Below are 25,502 nucleotides of genomic sequence, written 5' to 3'. Positions count from 1 at the left end.
AGCAAAATTTATATGAAGCAGTCATTATAATAATAATAACAACAACAATAATGTACATTTACATAGCACCCTTTCTCTCTAAGAGCTCAGGGCGCTTTACATGAAAGAAAAATATTACAAGTTACAAATCATTCATGACCACTCTTCCTCAACCCCCCACTTCCTCCACACACTCTCCCTTTCCCACTCTCCATACATCCAAAGTGAGCTGACATGGGAGGTGTTGGAGAACAAGGAAGCTGAGAGTGCTTATAGATAGGCTTTTAAAAGATGAGTTTTTAGTGATGAGCGAAAAGCAGAAACAGAATCAGATGCATGGATATGATGAGGAAGGTTGTTCCAGATGTGAGGAGCAGCATAGAAGAAAGAACATTCACCATAGGTTCTTGTGTTGACACGAGGAAGTTTCAAAAGGTAACAGTCAGAGGAAGAGCAGAGATTTCTTGTGGGGGTATGAACACTGATAAGATCAGAAAGATATGTAGGTCCTGCGGAGTGGAAAACAGAATAGCAGAGACACGCAACTTTGTATTTAATTCTTGCTTCAATTTATAGTTTTAATCTGTCTCTCCTGATGTTCTTTTTTAATCCTATCTTTCTCAGACAGCCATGTCCAGGCAAAGCAGACAGAAAGTTCCAGCAAGGTTTGAAAACCAAAGCACTATTACCAGCTCTTTTTTGAAATTATCAAACTCATGCAAAGTGGAAATGAAAAAGACAATGCTCTGGAACAATGTGCTTCAGTACTGGCAGGAATATGTCTGTGGGTCAATCCCAATCCAGTGTCACAGTCAGAGATACCCACTTCCCCTGTCCCCTCCCATTTTGACTTAGCTCCCACAAACCACCTTTGTATTGTGGCTCAAGGCCAATCCATCAATACAACTTTCAACTTCTCAATCAGAGGAAGCATCTCTCTCCCAACAATGTCTGTTTCCCACTACTGTCCATAGCCAAGAACTGAATAAGTGTTAATATGTGGAAGAGAGACAGACAAAACAGGGAGAGGGCAAAGGCAAAGAGATAGAGAGCAGAGACAGAGAGCACAGAGACAGACAGACAGACAGACAGAGAAGACAAGACAAGACAAACTTCCTTACTTCTGAGGATAACAAATAAGCACTGGCATGCTTCTTTTTTCATCCAGTCCTCACACTAAATTGGGTCTACACTTCTCAAAACTAAATGAGAAAAATGACAGAGAAATAGACAGACAGGGACAGATCAAGAAACAGAGACAGACACAAAGACAGAGAAAAAGAAAAAAAACAGACCGACAAAAACTCACCTCCGACAGCTGAACACACACCCACACAGAGAGACAGTGGGAGACAGACAGTGTGTTCACACACACACACACACACACACACACAAAGAGGATCAGACCTACCCACAATGCTGACTGAGCAGGAGGAGTCAGCACAGAAGTAAGTGAAATCACCAGGAAGACTGGCTGAAGTGATGGTGCTCTTTAAGCCCAGACGACTGGAGGTGGCAGAGAGCTGGGTCAGAGAGAAGGAAAGTGACAAACTATCTCTGTCCAACTGACAGGAGGACCCACAGCTGCCGATAACAAGAAAATTATCTGGTTGAGTGGATACTGTGTATCTCCACTGTACAGTGCCGGTGTACTCCACACAGGTCAGAGAGAAGTCTGCAGTGTCCGCCACCACCTCCACAGAACCAGAGGCACAGTTCGCAATACGTGTACCTGTCAACAGAGAATATATATATATATTTACTTTACATCATAACAGAAAAATGCTTAAATATTCATTGTTTAAATTGCATCCCAGCAGACTGAGCAGGCCATACCACCATGATGATGATGATAATAATAGAAGGATCAGATTAAGCAAATAATCATCATCAGGGACAATATTGATAATTTTTCATCAACAAACTATCCCACATTTCTTTTGTCAAAAAGTCTCCAATAATCAATTCTGGATGAAATGGAATGTAAAATGCTTGAAAAATTAACCATACATATCATGACAAGACATATGTTTTTAAGGCGTGTCTGATGCATTTTTATCACAATTATGAGCAATGATGGCAATCAAATGTTTGATATCATATGCAGACAATATTTGCATTGTGTGTTTCTTTACTTCAAGATTACCTGAATAAAACATCGTAAGAGTGTATGATGGTGATCACTGTACGTCACTTTCATATAAAAAAAATCAATAAAAAGAATAAATAAATAAATTGATAAAAGATGGTTTACTCTAATTTCTTTTTTATATTTTGAGCCACAATTCTATCTGACAGTCACTTGTAACATCGTGTGTCCCATAAACACTCATGAAGTATCCAGTACACTTCCGTGCTTGAAAACATAACCTATTTCCATCAGAAAGCTGACACTTGTTTACACCTGAAAATGCTAATTTGGAGGAGGGGGGGGGGGGGGTGGAAAGTGGTTCTGTTATTCAAGTGAATGATTTGAAAATGCATAAATTTTTCGTGTCCACTTTTTAAAATTTTATTTTACATTATGTGTGATTGAACAAACATCGCATTTTCGTGCTCTGAATGAAAAAAAGCTTGGGGCAACTTTATACTACCTTTGAAATTACTACAACAGCAAACAAATATATTTATGCATTGTAAACGTACGCATTCATGTTTCCCCATTTAGCGACATCATGGTAAACGTTAGCATTATATTTCCTAGTTTAATTTTTACATTATGTACAAGACAAAAATTTTGAAAAACAATTTTTTTTAAACACCCCAAAACACAAAACAAACTGGACATATTGTACATTGCATTGTATACACTGTTATGTATAACACTTCCTTAAGCCTTTCACTTCTGACCACTGATTATATTTCTGCAGTTTAGGGGTATATGCATTATCAACTGTCCAGCCACTCATTTGCATACGCTTACTTCATTGAAAAAGGTGACTGCCTTGATGAGCGTTCAAAGCAACAGCTCAGCAAGTTTGGCTTAATTTTGATGAGTTTTTCTGCGTTTTGTAAAGCGAAAAGCTGTTGAGTGTGTCAATGTTTACAAAACTGCATGCATGCTCTTGTTGAAATGAAATTATGGTGCTTAGAGCCTCACCGACCACTAAGGCCATCTCAAGGCTATCGCCGCGTCAATTACTACTACAAGGCTAAAAAAAACAACCAATTAAAACGAGTCACCACTTCAAACTTTCCACTCCAAAGTTAAAAAAAAACTTCCATAGTTTAAAACCTTCAAATCTGATTAAAAAGGTTCACTTCTTTTAAGAAGTCCATCAGCGCCCACGGAGGGACATCACGAAACAAAGTCTTCAAAGAAACCGCCGTGTAATGTCTGCGTCTAACGTCATGCAGATCCCAACAGTCAAGGAGCACGTGTTTCACGGTGAGAGGCTCGTCACAGGGAACGCATCGAGGGGCCTCCTCCCCCTTCAACAAGTAAGAATGAGTAAAAAAAGTGTGCCCCGTACGCAGTCTGCACAGCACAGATTCCTCCTTTCTGTTCTTCACCCCCGAAGGGAGGGTCTCCCCCAGGTCCGGACGGATCTGGAAGAGCTTGTTGTCCATCTGGGTGTTCCACTTCTCTTGCCAAAGATCCTTAACGTAAGTATTGACCTTCCGCTTCATGTCTGTATAGGGTACCAAGGATCTGGACAATTCTTTCTTTACAGCGTTCCTGGCCAGCAGGTCCGCCCTTTCGTTACCACGAATGCCAACATGTCCGGGAACCCAGGCCAACACAACCTCGTATCCTTTCTTCGTTGCGAGAGTAAAAGTTTCATAAAATTCCAGCAGTTTGGGATGAGTGATATTCCTGCAGGCGATCGCCTCCAGGGCTGATAAGGAGTCGGAAAAGATCATGAATCTCTTCTGTTTGGAAGAAAGAACCATTTTTAACCCCAGGACCAGTGCGGTCAGTTCCGCGGTGTATACCGAGCTGTCAGACAGGATGTGTTCCGTTGAGGGCTGGTCAGGAAAGGCGGGACAGAACGCAGATGCGGCGACTCCGTCCTCTGACTTGGAACCGTCAGTGAAGATGCCTTGAAAGGTGGGGAATTTGTGGCACAGTTCCGAAAAGTAGGTTCTGTAGGCCAGAGAACTGGTGGTGTCCTTACGGTACGAGGCCAGATCGAATCGGACCTCAGGTGTTGTAAAGGTCCACGGGGGGCTGTCAGGGAACTTAGAGAAATCTGAGATGCCACCGACATCCAGATCGGCATTTTCCAAGTGCGGCTGAATGCGGAGTCCAAGAGGAGGTATGCAGTTTGGGTTGTCTGTAAATTTCTTATCGAAAGGGTTGTTGAATACAGCATCGTAAGCAGGGTTTGTAGGTTCCGAAAACAATTTCAAATAATAGTTCAGGGTCAGCTTCAGTCTGCGGTTGGAAAGAGGCGGTTCCCCCGCCTCTGCGTACAGGCTGTGCACAGGGGTGGTGCGGAAAGCACCCAAGCTGAGACGGAGCCCTTGGTGGTGTACAGGGTCCAACAGTTTCAGGTAGGACGGTCTGGCCGAGCCGTATACAACACTTCCATAATCCAGTTTGGACCGGACCAGGGCTCTGTAGAGGTGCAAGAGAGTCCTCTTATCAGCACCCCAGTTCGTGTGTGCCACAACTCGGATGATGTTCAGGGCTTTTAGGCAAGATATTTTCAGCTGTTTAATGTGGCTGAGAAAATTCAGCTTCTGATCGAAGACGACCCCTAGAAATCTGGCTTCCTTGACCGCCGGGATGGTGGATGTTCCCAGACGGATTTCAGGGTCCTGATAGAATTGGCGAAAATTATGAAAGTGGATGCATTCAGTTTTGGAGGACGAAAATGTGAAGCCATTCTCCTCTGCCCAACACTGGATTTTGTTGACGCAGAGCTGAAGCCGTCACTGGATGCTGGCGTACGTGCTGCCGGTTGCATATAAAGCAAAATCATCCACGAACAGCGAGCTGTCCGATCCTTTCTGAACGGATTGAACGATGTCATTAATTTTGATGCTGAACAGAGCCGGCGACAGGATGCTCCCTTGCGGGACACCCAGCTCCTGCTCGTGAATGTCGGACAGGGTGGTGCCGACTCTCACCTGGAATTGTCTGTCTTGTAAAAAATTGTGGATAAACTGAGGCAGGTGTCCTCGGAAGACGAGCTTGTGCAAGTCGGAAAGAATACCAAATTTCCACGTGGTATCGTAAGCTTTCTCCAGGTAAAAAAATATGGCCACCACATGTTGTTTGTTGACGAAAGCATTTCTTATCGTGGTTTCCAGACGAACCAGATGGTCAACGGTAGAGCGATGCTTGCGGAAACCGCATTGTTCCTTCGCCAGAAGGCCGTCGGTCTCTAGTTTCCACATCAGTCTACCGTTGACCATCTTCTCCATCAGTTTGCAGACGCAGCTGGTCAGTGCAATTGGGCGGTAGTTGGAGGGGTTCGAGGGGTCTTTTCCCGGTTTCGGCAGTGGGATTATGAGGGCTTTCCGCCAGGAGGGTGGAAAGAAACCTGTGACCCAGATGTGGTTATAAACTTTAAGCAGGGTGTCCAGACAGGTTTGGGGAAGGTGCTTTAGGAGTTTATAATGGACTTCGTCCATTCCTGGACAGGAATCCGTACAGGTCTGAAGGGCAGATTTAAGTTCGTTCATTGTGAAAGGAAGGTTGTAATTCTCTGTGTTGTCGGAAAAGAAGTTACATGGTGTTTTTTCTGACAGGTTTTTGGTTTTAAGAAAGCGAGCAGATTTGTTAGCAGATCTCGAGTTCTGTTCTATTGTGGAGGCAAGCAAATTGGCAACTGCTTTCTTCTCTGTGACCAGAGCGTCTGAAAGTTTAAGATGGTGGAAGGTCGGGCATGCGTTTTTGCCCTTAATTCTTTTTAAAACCCTCCACACTTTCTTCTTGGGTGTGTTGGAGGTTAAGGAAGAGCAGAAATCTCTCCAAGACTTCCTCTGGCTCTTTTTAAAAACATACCTGGCTTTCGCCCTCAGCTGTTGATGGGTTCGAACGCTATCGGACTCCGGTCTCCGAAAGACGCGTCGCTGCGCTCTCTTCCGAGACTTGCGGGCCTCCCGACATTCCGCGTTGAACCAGGGCGTTCTAGGGACCTGAGGCTTGGAGGTAGACGATGGGACTGCTGCTTTGGCGCAATCTAAAACGATCCGAGTCAGAGCGTCAGCAGGGTCCTTGCTTTTCAATACTGTTTCTTCCTGCAGCTCCGCTCTTATCTTGGTGGTAAAAAAACTCCAGTCTGCTTTGTCGTAGTACAGGTGGTCAGGCAGAGAGTCACCTTCTCCATCTGTGGGGCGGAGGACGACAGGAAAGTGGTCACTCCCGTGCAGATCGTCGTGCACTTTCCACTCGTAGTCCAGGACCAACGATGGATCGCAGACCGACAGATCTAAACACGAGAGCTTTCCAGAGGACAGATGCAGGTAAGTGGGAGACTTGTCGTTAAGACAGCACAAGTCCATGTCAGAGAGAAGGTTTTCTAAGAGAAGACCTCGGGCTGATGTCATCTCACTTCCCCAGAGCGGGGAGTGTCCGTTGAAGTCGCCCAACAGTAAAAACGGACGTGGGAGCTGGTCGACCAGGTTCATGAGGTCCTGCCTCAGAACACGGACGGAAGGGGGAAGGTAGAGAGAGCAGACAGTGATGGTTTTCTCGAGCGTGACTCTGACTGCCACCGCCTGTAAAGGGGTGCTTAAAAGAACTGTACTGTATAAAAGGGACTTTCGAATAAAAAGAGCGACACCTCCCGTCAACCCCTCTTGCTTCGGTTGAGCGGGTTTAAAAACGGAGTTAAAACCAGAGAGAGATAAAACCTTGCCATCTCTTTGCAGAGTCTCCTGCAGTGCCAGCACTGAAGGTTTCAAAGCACGACAAAGCAGCTGGAGTTCCTGGAAGTTGGCATAGAATCCCCGGATATTCCAGTGGATCACTGCCATTAAAAAGGTTTTTTTTAAAAAAAATAAAGCAGCAGCCTATTCCATCGCTACCCCCCTGCTCCTCCACTTGCGGTGGCTCAAGGTCCGCCAGGATGGAATATTTGTTCTTTGACATAAATTTTTCGGGTTCCGACCGGGTCGGAATATCCACCACCTCGGCCCCTCCCGATCCCGCCGTGGCCGCAGCCCTCCCCTCCTTGAGTTTTGGAGGTGCGGGGGGCTTCCAGCCACTTCCGCCAGCCCGAGGGCCAGGCAGACGAGAGGCGGGGCGAGGGGTGCCGGGGGGTGGGGTGGGGCGGGAGGCGGACAACGTGCCTCCGCCCGAGGCTTTTCTCTCCCGCCCAGCAGCCCCTGAGGACTGCCGCGCAGGATGGGAAGGGGTGGACACAGCGCCTCCACCCAAGGCCAACGGTTCCGACGAGGCGGTTAAGTCGTCCATCTGCGTTCCTGTGGACCTCGTCTGGACTGCGACGTCCACCGTCCCGGATCTGACGACAGAGGCATATGACGTCCTAGGCGACGCGGCCTCCACCTGTTTCCTTGCCTCAAAGAAGGAAATTTTCTGTTCTGTCTTGACTTTCTGAATTTGTTTTTCTTTCTTCCAGGTGGGGCAGTCCTTCGATGAGGACGGGTGGCCACCTCCGCAGTTCGCACACAGGGCTGCACTGACGCAATCGCCCTGGTGCGCCGCCTTCGAACAGGTGCCACACGCCTCTTCCTCCTTACATCTGTCTCTCACGTGTCCGAATTTCTGACACTTAAAGCATCTCAGAGGGGACGGTACGTACAGGCTGACATTAACTAGCAGGTATCCGACCCGAATGTCCTTGGGGACATCCGGGCAGCAGAAGGTGAGGAAGAAAGTGTTGGTCGGGACTCTGTCCGACCCCTTCCTCACCGTCACCCTGTACACATCGGTCACTCCCTGAGAGGACAGTTCGCTCTTGATCTCGGCCTCAGACACACCTTTCAACTCCGGGCATCTGATGACTCCCTTTGAGCAGTTGAGACCTTTGTGAGGGGAAATCTTCACTGCCCTATCCACGAAAGTGGTCGCCTTGAGAAGGAGCTGTGTCTGTCTTTTGGATTCTGTCTGTACTAAAAACGCTCCGCTCCTCAGCCTCTTGATGGATCTGAGCGATCCTGCCAGACACTGAAAGCCCTTCTGGACAGCGAAGGGGCTGAGAGCCGACAAGGGCTTGTCGTCATCAGCGCCCTCCATCACTAGCCACGATGGCCAAAAACCAGAGGTCTCGACGACCTCCGACTCAGAGTCTGAGTCGTCCGTTCCCTGTCGTCGTCTTTTTCCGAGTTTGGGGGGGTGTATTTGTTTAGGATTCATGTTGAAAGAAAAATGTGAATTCATCCCTCCCTTACCCACCCACCATGGGGTCCAACTTAGGGGCCAGGGTCAAGGGAACACCAGCTTGACCCCTTCCAGGTTTCGGGAGGGATATACAACCAGCAGCCCAGCTCCAACGTGCTCCCCCCCGATCATGCCCAGCTCCCGGGGACAGAGAGCCGAGCACTACGGGGGTTACCTTCGTCAGCCACTAAACTGCCAGTCTTGACCCAGCCCCACGAAGGGGTAGCCGATTGACACACACGGGCCAATGTGTGCCGCCTGTCTTAGGAGAGGTCCGAGCCAAAGGGATGTGTTGAGAGCAGCGTGCTCTCTCAATCCCCAGGATCTCATTCCCCTCCATCACAGGTCGCGCCGCACGGCAAACACGGCGGGCCTAAAGAAGGCCGCAGAGAAAAAAAGAATGTGGAAAAGAAGGCTTGATGGGGAGCTGAGGACAGAAAAGAGGCGGTAAAAAGAAGAACAAAGAATAGCGAAAGGGACAGTGGGTCACGTTTAGTTTGGGCCTCACTCACGACCTGTTCGGCATGGGAAGCCCTATCAGGGGCATCAGTACAAAACCACCACTTATTCAGCCCTAACAGCTACGATGGCTATGTAGGCTGTCAATTAAGACCTGGGACCAGAGCACCAAACCCCAAGAAGCACTGATGCCCCCGCCGACATAGCTCGCTCGATCACTGGCCACTAAGCCTCCCGACCACGACAAGGTAGTGACCCTCCCGGGAGTGGGTCAGGAGAACACCAGCCTGACCCCCTCCAGGTTTCGGGAGGATGCATGCTCTTGTTGAACTGGGTGAGGTGGACAACTGATAAAGTTCACCAGGGGCTGTTGGCATTGTTCTTTTTCTTTGGACTGCACTCTTTTGTTTTGTGACCTCCTTTTCTCTTAAAGAACAGGCTTTGGTGTTTATATTTCTCTTCATTCCATCTGTTCCACATGGCATCTTTGCATCCTCAGCCTAGTCTTCTCTCTGTAAGCCCTTTTCTTTTCTACAGATAAATATGCATTTTCACTGGGCCAATACACACTGTAGAATTCTAGGTCCTCTTTCAATCTCTCTATTATCCCTACTTCTATCTGTGGGTGTTTGTCCCTTGGTGTTTAATGTGAAAGTGAATAAATGTGTTTTTTTTCTCAACACTGGATAGTCACAATACATGGATTTTCTGCTATATTCATGGTTCTTCAATCTCTTTTAAACCAAAGAAACCTAAACCTAATCCTGCATGGCAGTTCGTGTTTAATATGGTATAAAATATAATTTGATCACCTACAAAGAAATTCAGGAATGAAAAATAATAAATAGCTATATACACACACACACACACACACACACACACACACACAGAGAGAGAGAGAGAGAGAGAGAGAAAATAAGTAATTGGTTTTATTATAGTTACTAATGTGAAAGAAAGAGAGAGAGAGCGCATGTTTCTTTGCAACAAAAGAAGAAGTGTAATTCAATCCGTTGTTTACACAACTCATTACTCAAAAGCAATGCATTAACTAAAAAGAAGCAAAAAACACCTGAAGTAGAGTGTATTGTGTGGAGCCAGTTTCTGAATAAATTCAGTAACGTGATCAGAAAAACATGCATACTGAGGAAGCAGTAACCATTATTGGAACAGATTATTGTAATCAATTCCACTGTGGCCAACAAACTCTTCTCTTGGCGGGACAGCTGGAATCATCCTTTTCCCTCATAAATTAGCATACAGAACATCACATCCTGATTATTAGGACTTTTTTTCTTTTTTATCTTTTTATTCTTTATAACTGTTCATAAAAGTGTGCAATTACTAATGTTATGACTGGCGTCCTACACATAAATTTATTTGGAAGCCATAAAGACAAAATCCTTCCAGCGTTTATCTAATAAATTCTTGAAACTGTTAAGTGTTCCTACAGTGACAATGCCACTGGGCAGATTATTCCACAAGATAACAACCCTGTAGGTTAAAGTGTGTGAAAAAAGGTTTTATTTGGTGAATGTCTTCATTAGTTTTAGTGAGTGTTCCCTGGTATGAGTACCGTCCTTTAGAATTAGAGTGAAAAGATTTTCTGTTGTGCTCTTATATGTTATCATAATGTCCATGTAAAATTTTATATGTCTCAATCATATCACCCTTAACCTGTGATATTCAAGGCTTGGGAGTTTCAAATTACTTTGTCTCTCTTTGTTGGACATAATACCCATCCCTATTAGGTCAGGTCAAATACATATATCTGCTACTGGTAACCTGGATCCCAGTACTACCTCTCAGGAGGATGGTGAGGAGGGTGGCTAGACACCCTGGTGGAAATAAATGACCCATCAAAGGGCACCAGCTCTGGAGAGCTACCTGCGGCCACCTAGCTTAGGGAGTAAACCCTGACAGAAAATCCGGTGCGGGGCCCCTAAGGCGGTTGGATGGCAAACTTTGTCACTTTCCGGCAGCTCCTGCGGCCGCGTTGGCACCAAAACGTAACAGCCTTGCTGTTCCTTTGGATCTGTCAGCGAGGTGGAGAGGGGGGACAAGCTGCATGGGCAACAGCCTGTCTTCCATATTACAATGCCCAGTCTTATATCCGTCCATCCATCCACAAACACCTTCCACCTACAACCTGGAGAGGACACTCCAGCTTCGCTACTAGCTCTAGCGTCGGAACAACACGTGAAGCAACAGTTACCGGTTATAAGTAAGCGCTCAATTGGCGTAGAGCTGATGCCTGGGGTTGCTTTTGACAGTGGGAGGGACCTTCGCGTCCCACTGGACAGCTACTGCCCGCCCAAGCTGGGCAGCCCCCAGCCAGTTAGGTGGTGTCCCACCTGCCTTCTTCTATGGGTGTATGAAGATTAGGAGAATATCCGACAAGCAGGTCGTTAATTTCCACACCAGGCAAAAAGAAAACTTCAAGAAACGGATCAACAATGAAACTGGCCTGTTGTAATGTCCAGCAATGATGCCTGGGCTCTCCCAAGATCTGCAAGACATCAGTGACACCAGAAAGACGGCTGTCATAAACAGCGAGCTAAAGAGACTAAATCTGGACATTGCCACTCTGCAGGAAACACGGCTGGCTGACTCAGGAACACTAAAGGAGAGGGACTACACCTTCTGGCAAGGAAAGAGCTCTGATGCCCCAAGAGAGTATGGAGTAGGCTTTGCAGTCAGGAACAGCCTGCTGAACATGATCGAACCAGGCAGAGGCGGTTCAGAACGACTATTGACTCTCTGCCTCAACACCTCCGAAGGCTATGTCACTCTTGTCAGCATATATGCTCCAACTCTGTCGGCCTCTCCAGACGCCAAGGATGAGTTCTACGAAAATCTCGCATCAACCATAAGGAACATCCCCAGGACAGAACAACTTGTTCTCCTGGGCAACTTCAATGCCAGAGTGGGTGCAGACAACGATTCGTGGCCCTCCTGTCTCGTTCCTTTGGGGTGGGGAAAATGAAGGAGAACGGACAGTGACTACTTGACTTTTGTGCCTGCCATGAACTCCTTCTTTAGGACGAAGCCCCAACACAAAGTCTCCTGGAGGCACCCGCGCTCAAAACATTGGCACCAACTGGATCTGATCCTAGTAAGACGAGCTGCCATCAAAAACCTTCTCCACACTCACTCTTACCACAGCGCATACTGCAACACGGATCACTCTCTGGTATGCTGCAAGATCAGACTGCAACCAAAGAAGTTCCACTGCTCAAAGAAACAAGGAAACTCTCACACTGACATCAGCAAGATGTCTCAGCCAGACCTTGTAGAACAGTTCTCAGAGGCCTTTGAGAGAGAATTCGATGCATTGCAGCCCAGAGACTCTGCCACAGAAAGATGGGAAACGCTACAAAACACCATGCACCGCATTGCTATGGCCACCTTTGGGAAGAAAACCGCGAAGTCCCACGACTGGTCTGAGGCCAAATCATCAGAGATGACTCCCATTAGTGAGACCAAGCGCGCTGCACTCACCGAGTACAAACGGTCATCCAGTGAGAGGAACCTGCAAATCCTCAGGGCCGCCAGGAGTAAGGTTCAGCTTAATGCCAGGTGATGTGCAAATGAGTACTGGACAGAGCTCAGTGAAGAGATACAGAATGCTGCTGAAAGAGGCAACATCTGACGGATGTATGATGGCATCAAGAAGGCACTGGGACCAACACAGAGCAACACTTGCCCCCCCTCAAATCCTCCACTGGGGAAGTAATCAACAATCCCAGCCAGCAGATGGAGAGATGGGCACAACACTACTCCGACCTCTACTCCAAAGAAAACAAGGTGTCCAACTCAGCCCTCGATGCCATCAAGTGCATGCCGGTCATGGAAGAACTTGACACAGAGCCAACTGAGGACAAACTCAGCAAGGCCATTAACAGCCTGACATCAGGCAAGGCACCTGGCAGCGACGGAATTCCCCCTGACCTCATTAAACACTGCAAGACTACTCTTCTACATCCTCTGCACACAGTCCTCTGTCAGTGCTGGAATGAGGGAGCTATACCGCAGGACATGAGGGACGCCAAGATCATCATCCTGTACAAAAACAAGGGCGAAAGGAGCAACTGCAACAACTACAGAGGCATCTCGCTTCTCATCATTATAGGCAAAGTCCTCCCTCGGGTCCGTCTAATCCGCCTGCAGAAACTGGCTGAACGCGTTTACCCGGAATCACAGTGCGGTTTCTGAGCAGAGAGATCCACGGTGGACATGATCTTCTCCCTTCGCCAAATCCAGGAGAAGTGCAGAGAGCAGATGATGCCCCTGTATGTCACATTCATTGACCTCACCAAGGCCTTTGACCTAGTCAGCAGAGACGGCCTTTTCAGGGCTCTTCAAAGATCGGCTGCCCCCCCAAACTGCACAGCCTGATTGAGTCCTTCCACTCCAACATGTAAGGGATGGTGCAGTTTAATGGCAACCTCTCCAAGCTCTTTGATGTACGCAGCGCTGTCAAACAAGGCTGCATCCTCACCCTCACCCTATCTGGAATCTTCTTTGCTCTTCTCCTGAGGCATGCGTTCAGCACAGCGCAAGAAGGGATCTACCTGCGGACCAGATCTGATGGCAGGTTCTTCAATCTTGCCCGCCTCAGAGCATGGACAAAAGTCCACGAAGCCCTCATCAGAGACATGCTCTTTGCCGACGATGCCACAGCTGTGACCCACACCCAGCGGGACTTGCAGTCACTAATGGACTACTTCTCCCAGGCCTGCAAAGATTTCGGTCTGACCATCAGTCTCAAGAAGACAAATGTCCTAGGCCAAGACATGCCATCTCCACCAGCCATCACCATTGATGACTACGAGCTTGAAGCCATCCATCAATTCACTTACCTTGGGTCCACCATTACTGACAATGTCTCCCTTGACACTGAGATCAACAAGAGGATTGGGAAGGCAGCCACAACACTAGCCCGCCTCAAACAAAGAGTGTGGACAAATCCCAAGCTGACCACGAGGACAAAGATGGCTGTATACAACACCTGCGTCCTCAGCACCTTGCTGTATGGCAGTGAGGCGTGGACCACACATGCTCGTCAGGAGAAAAGGATCAATACCTTCCACCTGAGAAGCCTACAGCGCATACTCGGCATCTCCTGGCAAGACAAGGTGACAAACACCGAAGTCCTTATTTGCACTGGCCTCCCAACCATGTATACCATGCTGAGACAGCGTCGGCTGCGCTGGCTGGGCCATGTTCGCCGCATGGAAGATGGTCACATCCCAAAACTGAAAAGACATCCTTTATGGAGAGCTCGCCACGGGGCAGAGAAGCATCGGCCGCCCACAGCTGAGATACAAAGACGTTTGCAAACGTGACATGAAGGTGCTTGAGATCAACAGAGTCCTGGGAGGACCTTGCAGATGACCGCAACAGCTGGAGAAGCACTCGCAAGAATCAGCTACGGAATGGTGAGGACAAACTGTTACACATGTGACCGCTGCGACAGAGACTGTCTCTCTTGCATCGGTCTCTACAGTCACAGGCGATGCTGCTTGGTCCAGACAGCCCAATCAGACATTAGGTCGGATATACTCTATCCATGGTCAGCCATGACCGAAGGAGGCCTATTACTTTTATTTGCTTGGTAAATCTTCTCTGTACATTTTCTATCAAGTCAATATGTTTCCTAAGGGAGGGGGACCATACCACATTACCATATTCCAGGATTGGTCTTACTAATGATCTAAATAATGGCAAAATGACATCTTTATTTTTAAACTGGATAAAATGAGTTATCATGCCTGCTATTCTGACTGCATTTTTTACTGTAGCATTAATGTGCTGTGCAAAAGTTAGATTTTTATCAACTAAAATTCCCGAATCCTTTTCTAACTCAGTTTGTTCTGGATCCTCAAAGCTGATATGATAACTCATTAATTGTGTTTGGGGTTATCTTTATATTTTTATAGCAACATAAAGAACTTTACATTTATCATTGTTAAACTTAATTTACCACATCTCTGTCCATTTGACTAGTTTGTTTAAATATTTTCTTGGAGCAGAATTTGCTTATTTTCTGTCTCCATCAATGGTAATGGCTGACTGGGGCTTAGCTGTGTTTGGGGCGGTTTGGACCAGGACCTCTGGTTTTCCAAGATTGATTGTCAGTCCCATCAGCTTAGATGCTTCTGCAAAGTGGTTGACAATGACCTGCAGGTGGTTTTCCTTGCGTGCCATGAGGGTACAGTCATCCGTACAGAGAGCTTCAAGGATGAGTTTCTCCAAGGTCTTGGTTCGAGCGGTGAGACGACAAAGGTCGAACACGGATCCATCCAGGTGGTATATGATGTATATGCATACCATAATACGAATCTATTCTAACATAATGCCTAATTATGCCAGCAGTTACCTTACACTGATAAAGAAATTCTTCATCCAGTAATCAGGTTGCTGGCATTTAAGCATTTTCAGTATACCGCAACTGTTTGATCACGTGACAAGCTATTATGGCACTAGTCCAATTTTAATGTAGTTTACAGAAAAGCCCATTCTAATTTCTTTCTGTGGACATAAAGAAATTAACTGTGTGATGAAAGATGTGGATATAGTGCCGTTTCAAGCACATACACCCCCAAGAGTTATTTATATGGCCCAAAGAAGGAAAAATGGTCCATATTTACCATCCCCCTACATCTCTACCACAATTTAGACTTGACAGACAGGTAAATTATGATTTCTGAAATAAAAACACAGAATAAAATCACACGCATACACACACACTTTCGCATACTCGCATGCGTACACAGTAATTTCTTTTTCCTCCCACAATTTATTTCCCTACCCTCATTTAAAATCACTTGCTGTGAAAAGATGTTAAAACTACAGAACAAACAAAACACACACACACACACACACTAAAACTAATACATGCTTTCATAAACACACACTAACAAGTTGTGCGTGCGCACACGCCAACACACACACACACTAATCCACGCACTCATATCTAAGCACATACGAGAGAGAGAGAGAGAGAGAGAGAGAGAGAGAGAGAGAGAAAGAGAGAGAGAGAAACTGACAAAGGGAAGAGTGAGAGAATGAGAGTGAGAGAGTGGTAGAGAGGGGGAAAGACAGAGAAACAGGAAATGAGAGATGGAAAGAGAGAGAGAGAGAGAGGGTTTATTCAATTTAGGCCATAGCCCCATATGAATAGGGGGTAATAACAGTTTTATATGTGTCATTGCAATTGGTAATATAAACAACGCAATGTCTTTCACAACAAACTATCAGTGAATCTAAGAAATAAGTGTCTCTATTAATTGCAGTGCTTTATAAAAATACATAGCGAAAGTATGTATGATGTTTTCATCGTTAGATGCCATTAATAAACATAGCTGAAACAAGAATGGATATATATAATATTTGGGGGGAATAAATTGGATTTGTACGTCAGTCAACATGGGACATTTTAAAACAAAGTGAACTTTATCCTCTCTAAATCCTTTGCACAATGGGCACAACAGTTCAGAATGACATGTTGCTTTGTAACGATATCTGTGTGTGTTTACTTCAGAAATTCCAAATGTAAATCTGGTCCATGTAAGTCTGAAGTGTCTATTAAAAACAAACAAAAGGTATGGCTTCACTATATGATCAGAGGTATAATTTCTTCTTTTTTTTCTTCTTTTTTTCTGCTGCCCCATCATCTGCACCATTTCAGTGGCATTACTCCTATGCCGCTCATTTAGATTCCCCCATACATGACCACACCTGGGTTCGTCCGTCACAGTTCCAGCATCAGTTCCGCAGGGAACCATCGATGTTAGGTCGCCAGGAGGCCACACACCAAGGGAGACCCTGCACTGCTACTGAGTCACTTCGGTGGTGTTCACTGGTGCCTGTTCTGATTTAACATACTTAGGACACTGAGCCAGACTGAGTAAGCGTCCCTCCCAGTGTGGAGACTGCCACCACATCCCTCAAACAGCAGTCCCCCATGAATCTACCGACACTGAAGACACTGACAGGACTCACCTCAAGCACAGAAGTGGAGGGGTATCGAAACTGCAATCACCATGAGAGCAGGGCATGAAAGGCCACAGACTTTGAGACTGTTTTGTTTATATTGATGATGATGAAGGAGGAAGAGGAGGACGATGTTGCTATGGAGGTCCATTTTGGTTTGAGACTGTGTAACAAGGCTGTACTCTACGCTTCCTGTCATAAGGACATCCCGGCATCAACCAGGCCCAAGAGATACAGACACTTGCAGTGTTGGTCAGGTAATTAGAGCAACACACCCAAATACGCATCCTTGAAGTGGATGACACTCAACTGTGTGGTCCCAGTCTCCCCATTTAAGCCCACAGCACACTCAACTCTGGGTAGGAGCCGACCACGGGCCGAAAAACCCACCTCTGCTGGGATTTGAACCTGCGTCCTCCAAGCCGTCAGTCCGCGACGCTAACCACTTTGCCACGGCGGCTGGTAGAGGTATAATTTCGATACATTTCAAATCTTTTGCTCGTTTCAATATGGCTTTCCTACTCCTGCCACCTACAGTCTATGAATCGTTGAGAGAGAGAGAGAATGAGAGTGTGAGAGCGTTTCCTCACAGATACACTGAGTCGTGGTGAAAAATTGTAAGTCCGTGTAACACGGCCCGTGTAACTACAAGGCAGTGAGCCCACACAACAGCGGGCCCCAACACACAAGTGGCGCACTCAACTCTGAAGGCGGATGGCTGGTATGAAGATGACACATGAGGACACATTCATCATTCCACAACACATCTTTGATCAAGCAGAAAGCATCATCTGTATTTGACTGTTTTTGTATCTTTGTGAGAGGGGCTATCAAGCCGGAGGAGTATTGACATGGGGGAGTATCGACACAGGGGAGTATCGGGCTGACACCAAATACCATAGCCATTCATAGTAGTAGCAGTAGTAGTAGTAGTGTAGGGACTGGCATCTGACTGCCCAGGCCTCACGACCTTTTTTTTTATGTCCCTTTCAATATTGGTCTCCTTTTGTGGGATATATATATATTTTCTTTTACACATACTGTAAATCACTCATCAAAGTCAATAAATTTTTCTTTTAAATTGATGTTCATGTCAAGGGGTTTTTTTAACACATTAGTATTTTGCACAAGTTTAGTTTCAATTGGTAGTGCATTCCATATTTGTGCAATTCTATTAGCTAATGAATTTTTCCTTAGGTTAGTATTACAGTGCTCTTTACAAATTTTCATCATTGAATTTCTTGTACTCTCATAGTCTGTCATTCTAAAAATATTATTCACATTGACTTCATTATAGCAATTTAACATTTTGTATGTTTCTATTAAATCCCCTCTGAGCCTTATACCCTTTAATGAATGCAGATTTAAGTATATAAGTCTCTGTTGATAGCTCAAAGATTTGCATTCTTTTAATAACTTAGTTGCTCTTGTTTGTACCCTTTCTATAGATTGTCTCTTGAGGTATGGGTGCCACACAATATTACCATATTCCACGTGATCTAACCAATGCTTTATACAGTCTAAGAGATATATCTTTATCTAAATAGGTAAATGTTCTCTTAATTATTCCTATCATCTGGTTGGCTTATTTATTATATTCTGTATATGTATGTCAAATGATAGTTTATTATAAAAAATTATGCCAAGGTCTTTCTCACTTTGACATTTTTCAATGTCCTGTGTGGTGTCTTCTATTATCAAATGGTATTTGTTTTCTGGATTTTTTCTTCCCCTGTGCATTACTCTACACTTTGATACGTTAAAATATTCATTTTGTGTATCAATTATTCTTTTTATGTGGAACCTTATCAAAGACCTTTTGAAGGTCTTGGAAAACAATGTTGATAAATATGTTGCTGTTTATCACAATCATCCAGTCTTGAATAATATTTAATAATAGTGTAACACAAGACCTTCCAGATGTAAATCAATACTGGTATTGGTAATAAGACGAAACATTATTCTTAATTAAAATGGTTATTCAGCCTACTTCTGATAATACTTTCATAAGTTTTACATACCACAGATGTAAGATTTACTGGCCTGTATTTACTTGGTTCATTCTTATTACCTTAAAAAAAAATGGTTTAACTTCTGCTTGTTTCCAGCTGTCTGGTACCTTCATCTTCAAAAAATGAATACAGTTCCTGTCGCTCTCCAACAAAGAAATAAAAAAAGCGTAGAGATCGCAACATGCGCTGCATCAAAAAAATCTCATCTCAACAGTAACTCATGCTCACATATAGCCGACTATTAGAACTCTGGAAATTTCAACAGCCACATATCTTAAAGTGGACCGTGTGATCGTAACACAATAATCGTTCACCTTTTCTACATTGACATCAACCTCTTCCAACATGTAAGGTGCTTTTACCAAACGTGCACTGCCGCGGAATCGAAAACTGCGGGCAAATCAACTATAACAGGAATTTTCCGTCTTTGTTGGCAACATTTCATCAGGAAACACTGACAATAATGTTGAGAATATTTCTAATTATCATGACACATGCAATTCGGCTTGCAAAAACATAAAGTTGCATCAATACTGTTGATTCAAACTGAAAATGAGAAGAAGAAGATGATGATCAACAAAAACAACAAGAAACACAGGACCAAGAAGAACAAGCACAAGAACAACGGCAAGAACAATAACAATTATGGGCAGGAATACACCCTCCACAGCCATACCCTTGAACGAGTGTCCTCAGCAAAGTACCTTGGGGTCACCCTACAGTCAAACCTGTCCTGGGGAGTCCATGTGGACAATGTTTGTGCAAGGGCCAACAGAATGCTGGGCTTCTTGAGAAGGAACTTGAAGGTGTGCTCAACCAAGACAAAGGAGCTAGCGTACAAGGCCATAGTTGGTGGTGGTGTGTCCATCGAGATCGATGATGACCATCGTTGTCATCCAGCTGGGGGATGGGGGGAGGGTGGTGGTGGGGTGAGGGGGAGGATGCTCATGAATCTATCTGTGAATGCGCAGATGGCTGAATAGTCCAATCTGCGCACGAAATGTTCGCTGACAGTTGGGGCAGACAAAGACAGGCATACCATTGTCAGGGAGCTTGTTTGCCCATGACTTTCTGGCCTGCCTCTTCTGAACAGCTGCAGCAGTCCTGTTGGCCTCGCACAACTTGGCGCCTTTGTGCACAGCAGCGCGCCATTTGTCACGGTCTACTGCAGATTCCTCCCAGGAGTCAGGGTTGATATCAAACGCTTTCAGAGAGACTTTCAGAGTATCTCTGAAGCGCTTCTTCTGACCTCCGTGTGATCTCTTCCCTTGTTGCAGCTCGCCATAGAAGAGCCTTTTGGGCATGCGCGCCACGTGTCCAGCCCAGCGAAGCTGGGACTGCATCAGGATGGTGAAGATGCTGGGAAGGGTGGCTTTTGCGAGCACCTCTGTGTCTGGGGTCCTGTCTTGCCACTTGATGTTCAGTAGCTTCCTGAGGCATGTTGTGTGGAAGTGGTTCAGCTTCTTGGCATGTCGTTGGTACACTGTCCAAGTTTTGCAGGCGTACAGTAGTGTGGGGAGAACTACTGCTCTGTAGACCTTTAGCTTGGTCTCAAGACTAATGCCTCTTCTGTTCCAGACATTTGCATTGATTCTACCAAAAGTTGCGCTTACTCTTGCAATCCTGACGTTCACTTCATCATCGATGGTCGTATTTCGTGACAGTGTGCTGCCAAGGTATGTGAACCGCTCCACCGCACTGAGTCTCTGACCGTTGACTGTGATGTTGGGCTCAACGTAGGGTTTCCCTGGGGCTGGCTGATGGAGAACTTCAGTTTTCCTCATGCTGATGGTAAGGCCGAAGTTCCTGCTGGCAGTGGCAAACTTGTCGACGCTGAGTTGCATGTCAGCTTCAGATCCAGCGTTGAGGGCACAATCATCAGCAAACAAAAAGTCTCTGATGATGTCTGTCATGACCTTCGTTTTTGCTTGAAGCCTTCTGAGGTTAAACAACTTGCCATCAGTTCTGTACTTTAGGCCGATTCCAACATCGCCATCTCTGAAGGCATCAGTAAGCATTGCAGAGAACATGAGGCTGAACAGCGTTGGAGCCAGGACGCAGCCTTGCTTGACACCATTTGTGACAGCAAAAGGAGCAGATGTTTCGCCATTGTCCTGGACTCGAGCCTGCATGCCTTCATGGAATTGGCTGACCAAGGAAATAAATTTCCGAGGGCATCCATACTTGGCCATGATCTTCCACAGTCCCTCTCTACTCACGGTGTCGAAGGCCTTAGTGAGGTCGACATAGGTGGAGAACAGATCAGCATTTTGCTCCTGACATTTCTCTTGCAGCTGCCTGCAGCAAACACCATGTCGGTGGTTCCACGCTCTTTCGGGAATCCACATTGGCTCTCAGGCAAATGACCTTGGTCAAGGTGTGCTGTGAGGCGGTTTAGTAGGATCCTGGCAAGTATCTTGCCTGCGATGGAGAGCAAGGAAATGCCCCGATGGTTATCACAGGCTTGCCGGTTCCCCTTTCGCTTGTACAAGTGAATGATAGATGCATCTTTGAAATCCTGGGGGATCGTCTCTTCTTTCCACATGAGTGAGTACAGCTGATGAAGCTTCTCAGTCAGCACAGTGCCTTCATCCTTGTAGACCTCTGCTGGTATGGAGTCTGAGCCAGGTGCTTTGCCACTGGATAGCAGACGGATTGCTTTCTGGGTCTCAAGATGTGTTGGCGGATTGTCCAGTGCTTCGTTGATGGGGACTTGTGGGAGACGGTCTATGGCTTCATCATTTATGGAGGAAGGGCGATTTAAGACACTGTTGAAGTGCTCAGCCCAGCACTGAGGAGGGGGGATGATCCTGAGGATGTGGGGCCGTTGACTTCTTTTAAGGCATCATAGAACCTCTTCATATCGTGCCTGTCAGCTTATCCCTGGATCTCATCAGCTTTGTCACTCAGCCACTTATCCTGCATCTGGCGTAACTTTTGCTGAACAGTCCTGCGGATGACATCGTACGCATCCTTTTTTGATGTGGACTTTGGGTTGCTCAGGTAGGCTTGATGCAGACTGCGTTTCTCATCCAGAAGCTGCTTGATTTCATCACAGTTTTCATCAAACCAGTCTTTGTGCTTTCTGGTCATGGGTCCCAGGGTCTCTGAAGCTGTACTATAGATCAGCTCACGCAGGGTCCTCAAGTCAGACTCAACATTCTGGTTGTCCAGAGAGGCGGATTCCAGACGATCTTCCAGCAGCTCCACAAAGGACTGTTTGATGGTGATGTTTTTCAGCTTAGCGATGTTGAGCCGTTTTGGAGCCTTCTGGCCTTGGGGGCGTCTCTTGGGCTGGATTCGAATATTCAACTTCGAGACTACAAGGCGATGGTCTGTCCAACACTCGGCGCCGCACATGGTCTTTGTTACACGTACATCTTGCCTATCCCTCTTCCTGACGATGACATAATCAATGAGATGCCAATGCTTTGAGCGAGGGTGCATCCATGACGTCCTGTTACGGGTAGGGAGGCAGAAAACTGTGTTGGTTATCAGCAGTTCGTGCTCCGCACAGGTCTGAAGCAAAAACAATCCATTTGGGTTGCAGTGGCCCACACCGTGCTTTCCAATCACTCCATCCCAGGAGATGTAGTCAGAGCCAACTCTAGCATTGAAGTCCCCAAGAATGATGAGCTTGTCTGCTTTAGGGATAGCAGCAATGACAGAGTGAAGGTCCTCGTAGAACTTCACCTTCACTTCATCCGGGTTGGTAATGGTTGGGGCGTAGGCACTGACAATGGTGAGGTGCTTCTGGCCAGATGCCAGTGGGAGTTTCATGGTCAAAAGCCTATCGTTGACTCCCTTTGGGATTCCAGCTAGCTTGCTGACAAGTGCTGTTTTTACTGCAAAACCAATGCCAGCCTCACGTCGCTCTTCGCTTCCTCGTCCACTCCAGAAGAAGGTGTAGCCAGATCCCTGTTCACAGAGCTCACCTTCGCCTGCAAGCCGAGTCTCACTCAAGGCTGCGATGTCAATGTTGTATCTGGCGAGTTCGGATGCAACTAGTGCCGTTCTCCTTTGGGGTCTGTCCACGTTATCTCTGTCCAGGAGAGTCCTTATGTTCCAAGCACCAATGGTGAGAGGAACGATCCTTGTTTTTTTCTTTTCTTTCTTGTTGTTTCGACCGCTGATGTAGGGTCCCCGCCAGCCGCGGTATGCTGGCCAGGGTGATATGGAGCAGGCAATTTTTAGGGCACCTTTTCTAGCCCCTTCCTCATGCCAGGGAGGTGAGCAGTGCATTCCTAAAGAGGGCTGCTCAGATGCTCAGACGGCTGCCGAGCTCCATCGCTGCTCCTGTCGACGAAGAACGACCCTATGGCCTGAGCCGCCTGCGTGCAGGTCTGCGGCTGCGACTGCCAGTGTACCCACACCTGTCGTTTCGTCGCTCGCCTGTCGCCACAGGACTTGGGGGTGATGAAATGATGAAGAATGAAAGGTCATTTTGGTTGACTGATGACTTGCGCAATGAGTTTGTTTAAAGTGAAGAGGAGTTGCGCAACGTCGACCTCACTCTCTCGTCCGGGTCCACCAATTTCCAGTGGCAAGACTAAGTCGAGACAACTGGAGGATGAGCACGGATGCAGTGGATGACCAAGATATCCTTTCGGTGTCTCATCTTGCTCTCTGCACTCCACAGTGCGTTGCTGTAACTGCCTTCCTCTCCGTTGAACCGATAGGTTTCTTCCGCAGATTCTGCCGGATCCAGACTTCGCATGCATGGGTAGACACACCCTGGGGGCCAACTGCATGTGGCATGCACACAGCACAGTGGAGCTAGATGGCCATCGGTGGCTCTCCTGAGCCAACGCCCTTTTATGGATCTCCATAAGGGTGTCTAGCCACCCGCCTCACCAGTCCCGGAAGGGAGCGGTGGGAGTGCCAGTTTAGTCGCCGGCAACCCGACCCTGAACAGGTTGTACTGGATTACAGGTTACCAGTAGCAGATCCAATGACCTGACCTGACCTGTAAGGCCATAGTTAGGCCCATAAAGGAGTACGCCTGCACCGTTTGGGACTCACACACCGAAAAGCTGACCAACAAGCTGGAGAAAACCCAGCGAAGAGCAGCCCACTTTGTCCTGAACCGGCACAGAAACACATCCAGTGTTGCTGATATGCTGGGTCAACTCCAGTGGACCTCCCTTCAACAACACCGCCGCACCAGCCGACTTGCCATGCTGTACAAGATACAGAGCGGCCTGGTATGCGTAAGGTGTGACAGCCTTAAACCCCTGACTGCAAGCAACAGAACATACCACACAAACCAGTACCAGCAGATCACATGCCGCACAGATGACAGAAGCTACTCCTTTCCCCCCCAGAACCCTCCATGACTGGAAAGCCCTCCCTGCTGAGACCGTCCAGTCCCCCTCCTTGGACACCTTTATCCCCAAGGTGTCCAGATCACAGTAAACATTAAACCCATCTGTTTTTTTGACTCACTTGTGTAAACAAAGTGAGTCTATGTTTTAACCCGGTGTTTGGTTGTGTGTGTGTGTATGTGTGTGTGTGTGTCTGTGTGTCTGTTGTGAACTTTAACATTGCCATTTTCTCAGCAAATACTTTGTCAGTTGACACCAAATTTGGCATAAAAATAGGAAAAATCCAGTTCCTTCCAGTCATCTTGTTTAAAACAATATTGCACCTCTGGGATGGGCACAAAATTTTTTTTAAAAGAAGCCAAATTATATGGAAACTGAATTTACTGTTATATTTATATCTTTTTTTATTCTCTAAACTTGGCACTTTGATCTGATATTCTGACACAACAACAAGAGCAGTCATTTTTATCATTTTTTGTTCAAACAGGAACTTCTTTTGGTAAGCATGGAAATTATATTTCTGGTGCATGTCTTTGGTGCAGACAGTAAAATGGGGAAATTAATCTGTAATTAATGCTACAGGAGTTAATTTGCTTTGAACTGATCTTTCTCATCTTAAACATTACATTTTGAAATTATACTCAATACATAAAAAGCTTGTGTTATACTCTCAGTGTACAGAGCTTTCACTGTGTTCATTCACCCAAGTGGTCTTTTTCAGAAAATACTAAAATCAATACTACAAGTGGACTTTACAGATCTACTGGCTAAGCCCTGAAGGTCATGGGCAAAAATCAATTGCGTACACATATTTATACATATTCAAAGCGCGTGCTCGCAAGCTCGAAGGGCGACATTTTGTTTCAAGTAGCTGACCTGCCCATTCAATCCAATATTCAATCAACAATGCACGATAACATGTGATAGAAAGTTGGAGAAGGAGACCGTTAAATATTTATTCAGAGAAAGATTTGTGAACGCCTCATCACTTACTGGATTATGCCCAAACTGACATAAAAATATCAAAAAAATCTGTCGGAATTCACAGTTAAAAATAATAAACCATGAGAGTTAATACCCTTGATGAAACAAAAATTTCCAGTCCTGACTTTTTTCAAAATTAAGTCCTTTTCACTTCATTCGACGTTTAGAAGTACTCGTACTTGGCTCTACATGTTATTAGTTTGACAGATTACTCAATTTTCATATCAACTTTAAAACTATGAAATTAAATGGTAAAATGGGGCGTCGTTTGCCCCGAGACTGTGTCAGTAATGCTTGTAGCAGACGATGCTTGTTAAACAATGTGTTTGACAACACATGAAGGGGGTAGAGAAGGGAAAGAAGAAAAACAACAACGGCACAGACAGCAACCACTGATGAAGCCCAGCCATCCACCCTCAAAACTGACCAGTCTGACAACTCCCCACTGGCTCA

General features: G+C 46.1%; 2 protein-coding genes across 3 annotated transcripts in view; both read right to left on the bottom strand.

Annotated features, from left to right (window-relative positions):
- Window positions 1-25,502, bottom strand: part of LOC143277491 (uncharacterized) — a 534,532-nt gene that overhangs the window by 122,244 nt on the left and 386,786 nt on the right. The gene's annotated exons all lie outside the window — the stretch shown is intronic.
- Window positions 1-25,502, bottom strand: part of LOC143277489 (uncharacterized) — a 111,907-nt gene that overhangs the window by 60,123 nt on the left and 26,282 nt on the right. Inside the window, exon 3 of the mRNA XM_076582340.1 lies at window positions 1,391-1,711. Coding sequence (XP_076438455.1) covers window positions 1,391-1,711 — 321 coding nt within the window. The remainder of the gene's footprint in view (window positions 1-1,390; window positions 1,712-25,502) is intronic.

The sequence above is a fragment of the Babylonia areolata genome, chromosome 34 (genome assembly GCF_041734735.1).
Source record: "Babylonia areolata isolate BAREFJ2019XMU chromosome 34, ASM4173473v1, whole genome shotgun sequence".
In the NCBI taxonomy this organism is placed as follows: Eukaryota; Metazoa; Mollusca; class Gastropoda; order Neogastropoda; family Buccinidae; genus Babylonia; species Babylonia areolata.
The sequence above is the reverse complement of the archived record's forward strand: the minus strand, read 5'-3'. Positions and strand labels throughout refer to the sequence as shown.